This window comes from Zootoca vivipara, chromosome Z1 (genome assembly GCF_965207765.1).
Source record: "Zootoca vivipara chromosome Z1, rZooViv2.hap1.1, whole genome shotgun sequence".
In the NCBI taxonomy this organism is placed as follows: Eukaryota; Metazoa; Chordata; class Lepidosauria; order Squamata; family Lacertidae; genus Zootoca; species Zootoca vivipara.
In genome coordinates, this window is record NC_142583.1 from 18,169,719 (window position 1) to 18,181,868 (window position 12,150).

Below are 12,150 nucleotides of genomic sequence, written 5' to 3' on the forward strand. Positions count from 1 at the left end.
TGTCAATTTCACATTGTGCTCATTCACAAGTCCATTTTGTTTTATTTCTGAATGAATCAGTGGTTTTTTAAAATATATTTTTTAAAAAGAAATCTTATTTACATTTCTATTTAAATATGCATTATCACCACAAACATATGTATTTGAGTAGGTGCTTTACCTCAGTGTATGCTTTTCTAAATATACTCTCTCTAAAAACAAAATTCGGAGATGTGCAACCCCCACCCCCAGAAGAATATAAATGCTCCAATCTGAACATTCAAATGGGATGTGTGGAGCAGATCACATAGGATTACATAGGAATCGAATTCCTCAAGCATCATTACTGCCTTCTGTGTGAAATGGTCCTCAGCATTAGGTGGGGGAAACCTAGGTTCAGATCCTCAATCACGTAGGAAACGTAGGCACACATTACTCAGAGGTGAACCCAGGGTTGACACTCAAAAGGGAAACAAAGGCAATCACAGCTTCCCCAAAAGAGAAGTGGAAAGATACAATATGCATGCAAATAAGTCATTCTTGCATTCTTGCATCCCTGCTTTTTGTATTTAGGTGCACTCCTAAAACTTTCTTAGCCTAATAAGTAAGCTGCCCAGGGCTTTCACTGAAGGGCTACAGAAAACACCTATTCTCCTGACCGGTGCACCAACAGCCGATAGCTCAGCCCAGCTTGTTCTACAGCTATATATGTGCTTTGGAACTGAAAGGGTCTCATGTCTCATACTGCGGTCCAGTCCCGCCCCCTGCCCCCAAAGAGCTTCTCCCAAATTTACATACTAAAGTGGAAATAATAATTATTACGATTACTGGTAGAGATGCAATTACTATTATTAGCAGGGCACATGTGCAGCAAAGACTTGTATGCTGCAGAGTTCCTCTTGGGTATATAGGGCAGATACAAGGTACCCATCTGCTGGATAGCACAAGTGAAACTCTTCCTTGTGGGAACTGTATGCTTACATAAAAGAAAGGAAAAGGACACACTAGAGCAGGGTTTCCCAATCTTGGGTCTCCAGCTGCTTTTGGGCTACAATTCCCACCATCCCTGACAACTGGTCCTGCTAGCTAGGGGTGATGGGTGTTGTAGTCCCAAAACAGCTGGAGACCCAAGTCTGGAAAATCCTGCACTAAAGGGAGACCACTTAGGCCTATCCCCCTACAGACCCTAAGAAAAAGGCCTGTTCCTCACTACATAACCCAATCTCATTTCACGGTCACAAAGGCATTGCATTTCTTCCAGAATTGGCCACAATTATTACAGCCGCATTGCAGATGAGGAGCAGGGCAGAGAGAGGCTACCAGCTTGTCTGGTAAAGGTGAGCTTTAGATCGGAAGCTTCCCAGTTTGTACATCAGTCCCTTTGCTATTATGACACATTAGGCGACATCCTAGGATGAGGTCTCTGAAATCCTATGTGAAACAAAACAAAACAAAACCCAGTACCATGAACAGCAGAGAGGAGGTAGCACAGAAACATACAAAGGGCTTTACATACGAAGCAGGATGATTCAAAAACTCAAATGCCCTACAAACTTCTCAGGGAGAAAACGTAGTAATTGGGGTCACTGTTGAGTTGGCTGCCAAAAGTCCCATAGTGTGCTTAAAGCCAAGGTCCCCTAAGGCCAAGCGTGGAGACAGCAAATAGCCGTAAGGTAAAATCACAAAGTTTCAGGAAGTTAAAATAATTTGATTGGATGAAAATGCAGCGTTTCATGGTGTCTCTTTCTTCTGTTTAGCAATGAACAACAGAAGTTACTACCAAGAGCTAAAGAGGGTATCCTTTCTCCCAGGTAAAAATGTTCCATGAAATAAATTAGATGCGCGTATCTGTTACTAGCCCAATAGCCTCTAAGTTAATAGGTATGGTGCTTTACAAACGTTTAGCATTCTGAATTTTCCCATTTACTTATTTATTTCCTAACTGACTAACACAAGTTTGTGCATAAAGCAGGCTAATGAAAACGTGGGAGAATTTACTTGCAAGCCTGATGCTGTTGGACAGCAGACTGAAGCGAGTCAGGAGTTGTGGGCAGGATCCCGGAGCAAGCCAGGGACAAGGAATGATGCAGGAACAAGTCTGAGCTCAGGAAGAGCTCAGGCAAGGCCCAACTAGTGTTCGAAACTCCCATTGTTCTAGGCGCATTTTGCAACGGGGAATTTCATTAGGGTGAGCAGTTTCTGAGCGCTTTCTTAAACTTCTCATTATCGTAGTCTCTGAGCTTTGCTGTCAGTTTTGCCATCTCTGCATAGTCCATAAGTTTAATTTGCCATATAATTTTATTATTTATACCTCGCCCATCTGGCTGGGTTTCCCCAGCCACTCTGGGCGGCTTACAGTATATCTAAAAATATAGCATGTTGTGAAGGAAATGGACTGTTCTATATTATTAAAAAATAAATCTGGGTTTGCTGACACAGTGGATCACACTTAGGCTGTCTGGATTTGGGAATTAAATGCCAAAACCTTGAGCGTCTTGCTTTGATAGCCAGATCAAGATGGATCTCAGCGTCATAAGGAGGAAAAACAGAAGGAAGAGCTGCAACTCTAAAGTAAGAGTCATTAAAATGTTACCGTGAAGGACTGTTTAATTTTCAGGGGGAGTAGATGGGGCTTAACTATGTTTATTTGTTCCTTTGCTCCAACTGGGAGGAATGCTTTTGCATGCAAGTAACTTTTATTGTGTTTAATTCTTTTCCCCAAGATAAACTAGCATTTTAAAAATATTTTAATAAACTTTGTTTAATGATAATTTTGCGGTCTCTTAGTTTACTACCCCATGTCAAGAGCCAAGCCCTGTGTTATTCTTGAGCTGTTGTCAAAGAGATACAGAGGACATTTTTTCGCCTAGTGGCAGTAGAAAGTCTAAAGATAAGGGTGGGAAGGGGTACACTTCGTTTAGCCGGGAACTTTGCCTATACAGCAGAGGACCCAGGGGAGCTGGGGCGCTGTGACACATGTGTGCAACTCTTTTAACCTTCCTCTTCCGGGCATTGCTCTCCTTTCCTCACTGGGTGTGCACAACTCTGCCAGGAAAAGAAAACACCACAATTTGGGTGCCTCGAGTAAAATAAATCCACGTGGTGCCAAAATGAAACTACAGTGGAACCTTGGTTCTCGAACTTAATCCATTCCAGGAGTCCATTCGACTCCCGAAACCAGTGCTTTTTCCCCCGGAAAAAAATGTTTAGGGGTACTCTCATTTTCCTACTCATATTGAAATACTGCCCCTCGATGAGGCCGAACTTAGATTCACAAAAGGCACTGCCCAAACTGGAACACTTACTTCCGGGTTTGTGGCGTTCGGGAGCCAAAACGTACGAGTACCAAGGCGTTTGAGAACCATGGTACGACTGTATGAGCAAGTGACAATTTGTTCTTCCTTTAATGGTGACCCAAATATCTCAACTGATGTGGGCTGTCTCACGCCCTGCTTAACAGCAAAGCTGGCCACCCACTTGGAGACATTGCGGCATATACAAATGCAATCATCCACCCTGCATGCAAAACACATTAAAATTGTTTTGTATTCCTACAAGATGGCTGTTCAACGCATAACATTATATATGTGCATGCCATGCGTTCTGAAAAGAGAACCAGACTTCCAGACCCCAAAGTCAATCCTACTTAAATACCCTCTTTATTCCCCCCCCCCGCCTCGGCACATGCACCCTCCCCAACCAATCCGACATCTTTCCCAAATTCCCCCGAAGCTCTAAATACCAATAGAATAAATTTAATCCTTTGGCAGATTGCCAGTTTTTGAGAAGTGGGGGCTGGGAGGGAGGAAGATAATATGTTTCACTACCGTGGAAAATGCTTGACAGCAAGGTAAATGAAAATCAGATGAGCTAGACGGTGACACGGGCCAGTTTTCATTCATAAAACATTTCAAGATACAAAACTGGGTTGCTGTTGTGGCTGCTTGCTTTTTGAAAACAACCTTAAGCTTTGACCAAATTAAAGAATGAATCAACTGTGTGTGTGTGTGTGTGTGTGTGTGTGTGTGTGTGTGTATTGTCCTTCTGTTACTTGAATTGGTTTTGTCTGTAAGGAAAATGGGGACAGATGCATAAACCGAGAGCCGCCACACCTCCATAATTTCTGTGCCATTAGGGCAGATCTTAACCACATCGAGCGCCGTGGTGCGAAGGTCCCTCCGCCACGGCCCCCCCAACTCACCGCGGATGCAGAGGAGGGACATGGCATGGGCAGGCCGGGAGCTGAGGGTGGGCCGGGCTGCCTGGTTGTCCTCCGGGGCGCCGGCGCCGCCTCCTCCTGCACGGAGGCCTCTGCTGGGGGGGCGGTGCCACGCAGCGCCCAGCCTCTTGTCCTCCTCATGCCCCCGACCCGCCAGGCTGAGGCTGGAACTCGAACCCGCGGCAGGCGGGAGGGAGGGAGGCAAGGAGCAGGGTGAGCGGGAGGGTGGCCGGACTGTCTGGCGGGTGCAGCGCAGCGCCCCCTGGTGCCCCGGTGCCCTGGCGCATTGCGCCACCCAGCCTTGCCTTAGGGCCGGCCCTGGGGCAGATTCATGTTTGAGAGTGGCTAAGAGTTGAGAAGTAACCCTCAGCCCTTAGCTAACAAAGTTGCCTTTTGGCTTAGTAATACTGGCCTGCCTTGCAAGGCTGTTGCAAGGATCACCAAGGTAACGGCTGCAAAGCGCTTTCAACACTTGAAAATGCGCTTTTGGAGTACAAAGTATTACTTAGCATAGCAATTAACATGGAAACAACTAAGCAGCCTCTCTGTGTATGTGTATCCTATTATTATCGCCTCATTCAAAACATGTGGCGCAATTCCATTGCTTACATCTGCATTATGACATCTTTAAAAACAGATAATCTGAAGCATGGCATTCCGTAACACAACAGTTATCACAGCCATCTGGAAAAAATCAAATTCACAGACATGGAATAAAAGCAGTCATAATAGCTACACAGAAGATCTCTTTCCTCAACAATTCCACATATAACAAACATTTTGGAGGCTGAGATTTATTTATTTTTTAACCATCTGCATCACAACTTTTATTATAAAGCTAACCTGGTTGTTGGAAGGAGGGATATGTTTCAATATTTCTATACATTCTGATATTTATTTGTTAATCTGTTTGTTTGAATTTGTTACCATCCCTTCTTCGCTACAAGGTACCAACAAAAGAGCTGGATAAATTGAGCCTTTATCATGACTGTCTACTTTGTATGGTTTTAGGTTTTCAAAAAATGTGTTTGCTGTTTTTTTGTATACTTAACTGTTTTAATGATCTTTTAGTGTACAGTGGGCCCACCAATTTACTTACAGGAGTGTTAACCTCAGGAGCACACAATAACAAAATCACACTAGTTTTCCAAAACATGAGGAGGGAAGCTGCTTCTTAAAGAATGTGTTTATTTTTACTGTCCCTCTAAAACTACATAGAAAGAAGAGCACTTTTTAAAGCCAAGAAAAATAGGGAGGAAATGAACAGAAAGGAAGCTGTTCTGACGGGACGGAAGATTGGGATAGTTTAAGGAGGCCTCGGGAACCACATAAAATTTGGGGTTTCCCCTGCATAAGCAGCAAGCTGCCCACCCGTGACTTATTATTAGTAATGTCACTCTAAATCAGCATTCAGTCCCTCTAATAGAAAACCTCAGTCAACCAGCTAGAGATAAGAATGAAAAATCAATATGAGCATTAAAGTTGGCAGAAAAATATGGACAGAAAATGCAGCAGATGTACTAGTGGGGTAGGAGGGCAGGGGGGAATGTCAATATATTTCACATCTGCCAACCAATGAGCCTCTTTGGTTTCAGACAGTACGTGGGTAGATTGGTCCAAAAAGCCAGGGATACAAATCTTCATGGCCCTCTAGCAGAAGTAATGCATTTTAGTGTTAACTCTGGAAATGTACACAGTTGTACCTTGGTTTTCGAACGCCGCAAACCCGGAAGTGACTGTTCCGGTTTGCGAACTATTTTTGGAAACCAAACGTCCGATGGGGCAGAAGCTTCCTGCTAGGGTTGCCAGACTCAATAGTGGACAGGACTTCTGTGCCTTTAATTTCCCTGCTCTCTTTTGAGTCTGGAAACCTTAAAGAGAAACCAGCAGACCCTTTGCTTGGAAATTAAACAAAGGGTCTGCTGGTTTCTCTTTAAGGTTTCCAGACTCAAAAGAGAGCAGGGCAATTAAAGGCACAGAAGTCCTGTCCTCTATTGAGTCTGGCAACCCTTCTTCCTGCAGCCAATCAGAAGCCGTGCTTTGGTTTCCAAACGTTTTGGAACTTAAACGGATTCTGTTCGACTTCCAAGGTACGACTGTACTTGATTGTGACCAAACCATGCCTCCTAGGTATATTTTGCCCTAGGAGGCTTAGCTTGGACAAAGTCGAGTACAGTATTACTTCTGGTAAATGAGCCAACGTAGCCGCTAGAAGGCCATAAAAATTTGTGTCCTATGCTTTTTCAACTCATCTTACCATGTACTATCTGAAACCAAATTGGTTGCCAGATGTGTGGGTCCCCCCCCCAGTTCTCCTACCCTACTAGACTGTACTTTTACTAATGAGGAAGCTATTGTTCCACTAGTAGAAAAAAACCCCAACAGCAAATACCTTTCTCAGTTGCGTTAGCAATCCTTCAAACTCCCTCAGGTTGAGTGTTGCTCCACTGAAACCAGTGCTGCTGTTTGCTGTTTTCCCCAGCCAATAGATGGTGACTAAAACCTGAAGAATGAAATGAACATTAATTTGGGGAGGGGGGGTGTTAATATCTATCCAAACCACACTATCAGTTGAATACAACAACCTTGTCCAGCTCTCCAGCAGCCTGGAGACATCACATCAGCACTGCTGATATTTCTAATGTATGTGAAGTAGCAATGGCAGAGCTCCCTATTAAACCTTGTTCAACAATATCTGGGGGGCCAAATAACGGAAAACCCAAGCACCTCCACCACTGCAAGGGACAAGGCTTCAAGGCTTAATGAAACTGCTTTAATATTGGTTTGTGTCGTTTTATGTTCCCAACAGAGAGGTAAAAATCACAGAGATACTGCCTGCCTGATGCCGACTGTTTATTACAGTTGGAAGATTCAGGACAGACAAGAGAAAGTATGTATCTCTTCACACAGTGCATACTTAAACTATGGACTTCACTCCCATAAGATGTAGGGATAGCCAGCAATTTGGACGGCTTCAAGAGGGGATTAGACAAATAAAATTTGTAGAGGATAAGGCTGGAGGCAGTTGGAGGATGGATGGCGGTTAACGGATTGAGGTTGAATCCTGACAAGACAGAAGTACTGTTTGTGGGGGACAGGAGGCGGGCAGGTGTGGGGGACTCCCTGGTCCTGAATGGGGTGACTATGCCCCTGAAGGACCAGGTGTGCAGCCCGGGAGTAATTTTGGACTCACAGCTGTCCATGGAGGTGCAGGTTAATTCTGTGTCCAGGGTAGCTGTCTACCAGCTCCATCTGGTACGCAGGCTGAGACCCTACCTCCCGGCGGACTGTCTCGCCAGAGTGGTGCATGTTCTGGTTATCTCCTGCTTGGATTACTGCAATGTGCTCTACGTGGGGCTACCTTTGAAGGTGACCCGGAAACTGTAACTAATCCAGAATGCAGCAGCTAGACTGGTGACTGGGAGCGGCCGCCGGGACCACATAACACCGGTCCTGAGAGATCTACACTGGCTCCCAGTACGTTTCTGAGCACAATTCAAAGTGTTGGTGTTGACCTTTAAAGCCCTTGGTCCTGTATACCTGAAGGAGCATCTCCACCCCCACTGTTCAGGCCGGACACTGAGATCCAGCGCCGAGGGCCTTCTGGCGGTTCCCTCATTGCGAGAAGTGAGGTTACAGGGAACCAGACAGAGGGCCTTCTCGGTAGCAGCACCCGCCCTGTGGAATGCCCTTCCATCAGATGTCAAGGAAATAAGCAGCTATCCTAATTTTAAAAGACATCTGAAGGCAGCCCTGTTTCGGGAAGCTTTTAATATTTAATGCTGTATTGTTTTAATATTCAATTGGGAGCCGCCCAGTGGCTGGGGAGACTCTGGGGAGACTGGCTGGGGTATTATTATTATTATTATTATTATTATTATTATTATTATTATCATCATCAATGGTTGCTAGCCACAATGGCCAAGTTCCACCTCCCCTGTCAGAGGAAGCACACCTATGGATACAAATAGGGAGGGTACAGTTGCACTCAGTTACTGCTTGTGGGCTTCCACACAAGGATGCTTGGCTGGATTGAACTTTGGCTTCACCCAACAGGACTTTTCTTATATTCTAATAAAGAGATCTTCACCTAAGGTAGAAGCCAGGCAAGCATCTCCAGGAAGACCACTCAATAATTAGGGTACCTTTATCAAAAGGGCCTTTTCCTTGACTCCCCATCTCACACCACTAGGCTTTGTCTCCAACAAAGATCTTAGAGTCTAGGCAGCTGTATATGGAAAAAGTATACCGACTCCAAAGCATTTTAGAGCTTTAGAGGTTCATATGAGCGCTTTCCAGATTTCTCTACTCATATTTCATTCTCTCTTAACCCCTACACTAGCTGTAATAGCATAGCTCTCAGCACGTTCTCCCGCCACCTTTAAGCACGGCTCAGGTTAACCAGGATTCCCCCTCAGCCAGAATTTGTGAACCAGCTGCAAACCATAGTTAAGATGGTCATTGTTAACCATGGTTAGGAATGACAAAGAAGGTTGAGAGAATTCACACTCAAAAGGGATGTAGCTACAAAGGAAGTGCACAATCTAGCCATCTAGTCCAGATCCGTTGATGAAAATCAGGAAATCTACAGCGGTTGTATGTCAGAACCATTGTGTCTGAATTCCACTCCCCACTCCTTCCCCATTCTTAAAGATCTTTCCTCCCATCACCCCTTTCTGAGATCAATTGCATATACTGTATTCTTCATCAACTTAAGAGGAAAATTAAAACCACAAGATGGGAATTCCACGTGCAGGATATATATATAGGAAGAAAAACTCCCAATTAGTCCCAGGACAGTAAAGGAAAAGAATTCAGTGAAAAGTAGCTTAACAAGAATGTTAGTTTAGATGAACCATAACCAGGGAGATATATTAATTTTATGAGCACGTTTTTTTTAAAAAAATGCATTCATTAATGTAATCATCTGTTGCATTTATTAAATAAAGTGGTTTTCCTGTTTATTTAGTAACTCCAGGTGCAGTGCTTGGGATCAGTCTAGATAAGCATCAGATAACTGATGGGAAACTTCCACTCACAGAAACAAATTCTCTGGAGACTGTGGGCTGGGGTGCAAATCTATATATAATGGTGTGAACTGAAAATGTTCCACTGTTATATTGCTTAGGAAGCCAATGTTTTCATAATTCATTTCCTGGTAACATTTTTTTATTAGGTAAGAGTTAGCTTGGGGTGTTGATGTTTTTCGTGTATTCAGACACACTGAACCATATGTTGACAGTCCAATCTTATATGTGTCTACTCAGAAGTAAGCTCTATGGACTCCAGTGGGATTGGAGCATAGCACTGTAGCCTGAGTTATCACACTTTACTTTAACTACAGTCAAAATTAAGAGCCAACTGTGTGACATTCATATTTATCACCTGAATTCCCTATAGTGCATTTTTTAAAAACCCAATGGCCCGGTTTGCATATCAAAAGCAAACCATGGTTTACTTGTGAACGTAAGAGATCTAGCCAGCAGGACTAACAAACTACAATTCCTGGTTTAGCATTATATCCAAAACGGGGGTCATGGTTTGTTTCACTCAAACAAGGCCAACTAGTAGGCCAGGAAGAAGCCTTGGCTTAATACAGTACCATGGTTTGTTTGGAGTCAGAAAAACAACAATACCTGGGTTTGGATATAATGCTAAGCCATGGATCATGGTTTGTTGTTCCCAGTGACTAGAGCAGGGGTTGGCAAACTACGGCCCACCTGGGTCCTAAATCCTAAATCCCGCGAAGCCGGAACCCGCTGCAAAGCCGAGACTCCCGCCGATGGCGACAGTCGGAAGGGGCCGTGCGGCGACGGCTCTGCCACTCAAACGCTGTGCCTGGTTTACCTCAGCGCATCATGGGGATGTCTCTGCCAATAAAACACAGCGCCTGGTTTACCTCAGCGGCGTTTGATTGGGAGAGACATCTCCGTGCCGCACTGAGGTAAACCAGGCGCGGTGTCGTCCCCTTCTCCTAGTGCCCTCAATCTTTCCCAACATCAGGGTCTTTTCCAGGGAGTCTTCTCTTCTCATGAGGTGGCCAAAGTATTGGAGCCTCAGCTTCATGATCTGTCCTTCCAGTGAGCACTCAGGGCTGGTTTCCTTCAGAATGGATAGGTTTGATCTTCTTGCAGTCCATGGGACTCTCAAGAGTCTCCTCCAGCACCATAATTCAAAAGCATCAATGCTTCGGCGATCAGCCTTCTTTATGGTCCAGCTCTCACTTCCATACATAACTACTGGGAAAACCATAGCTTTAACTATACGGACCTTTGTCGGCAAGGTGATGTCTCTACTTTTTAAGATGCTGTCTAGGTTTGTCATTGCCTTTCTCCCAAGAAGCAGGCGTCTTTTAATTTCGTGACTGCTGTCACCATCTGCAGTGATCAAGGAGCCCAAGAAAGTAAAATCTCTCACTGCCTCCATTTCTTCCCCTTCTATTTGCCAGGAGGTGATGGGACCAGTGGCCATGATCTTGGTTTTTTTGATGTTGAGCTTCAGAAGCTCGAAGCACTGTATGGCTATAACCATATAATAGTTAATACATGTGTTTTAGACCCTCTTTGACTAATAGGTGTTCCAGAAAATCAGGGCTGTGACACAGACATAAGAAGGGCAGGCCTCGCACACCATGGTTGCTTTTACAAACAGAAAATTGGGTCAGGTGCTCCAAACACAGAACTCCATCAATGCCTAGTTTGGCCTACCATGGGAGAAGAATCATTGAAACACAGAATTGTTGCAATGCAATGCAGGAATCTTTTGTCAAATGTGGGGCAAAGTCACACTGAATTCAGTGAAATGTCTGTGTATATAAGCATACCTAGGATCAGGTCCAATGTCAAAATATTCAGAACGGGGCTTTACTTTTTTTAAAAAACGAACTAGCAAATAACATTTTTAAAGGTAAAGTATAATGCCATTATCTAATTAAAACAATAAAGCTGCAACACTGGAAACATAATTATGGAGTTTCCTCCCCAAAGGCAACAGCTTGGTGACATCATTTCAAAATATTAGAAAGTATTTCCAATTTTTTTATTTAAAAAATAAATCTCACCAGGCTTTCAAAGGAGTAAATAATGTCTGCTGCTATTACTAGGCTTGGATTTAGGCTTATACTTAAAATGGAAATGTTTTAATCACCTGCCAATGAATGGCTTTTAGTAAATCTTGTTTACAGAAACTTCAGAATGCAACTATTCCAAAAAGGCTCATGCACTGTTGGAGGAAAAACAATTACAATACTGATGACAGGAAGGGTAGGATAAAATGACAGTGGACTTTTTACCTGTGGTTGTAATTATGGGCTTGAAAAGTTATTACAGAAAGTTCTTGGCATTTCCCTGGAGTCTCCAAGGATGTCAGCCAAATGCAACTTCAATTCTTGGTAGTTTACAATTGACAGTATAAAAACCAGAAGTTTTGTCTGGCTTTAGATAGTTTATCTAACTCTGTGACCATCTGAATTTAAAGTTTCCTCCCTCACTGTACAATCCTCAAACTGTTCCTGCTGTCCCTGGTTTCAATCAACAAGGCGACTGACTAGAAAAGGCTGCTTTTAAACGACAATCCCTGAAGGACAACACAGAAACAAAGGAAGGTTTGCTGTTGTGATGGGGGGGGGCAGGATGACAGCCCTGCAAAGTTTCTATAGCACTATTTAGATTTAAGCATCAAAGCTTTTTCTTGAAGTGTCAGACACATCTCTGTTAACCTAACAAAAATCCAAGTTAGCCTTTGCAACAAAAGCAGAAAGGAAACCAAACACAGTTTTGTTTTTTAAATATGGTTTACACAAAAGCAGAAAACCTTGCTGGTGTCTAAGGGAGTTAAGCTATTTCCTAACTGAAGCGGGAGCAAAGCTAGCTTTCCACAGCAGCACCACAGATCATGAATTGCAGCAAGACAAAGTGCATGCCAACACACAAAAGCTCTTTTCAGCTACACAA

The 12,150-nt window shown here is 43.8% G+C and overlaps 1 protein-coding gene across 4 annotated transcripts in view; it reads right to left on the minus strand.

Moving 5' to 3' along the window:
• LIMCH1 (LIM and calponin homology domains 1) overlaps window positions 1-12,150 on the minus strand; it is a 193,827-nt gene that overhangs the window by 59,954 nt on the left and 121,723 nt on the right. For all 4 annotated transcript variants that reach the window (XM_088658862.1, XM_088658871.1, XM_088658859.1 and 1 more), the window contains one exon: window positions 6,591-6,701. In XM_088658862.1, the coding sequence (XP_088514988.1) occupies window positions 6,591-6,701 (111 nt within the window). The remainder of the gene's footprint in view (window positions 1-6,590; window positions 6,702-12,150) is intronic.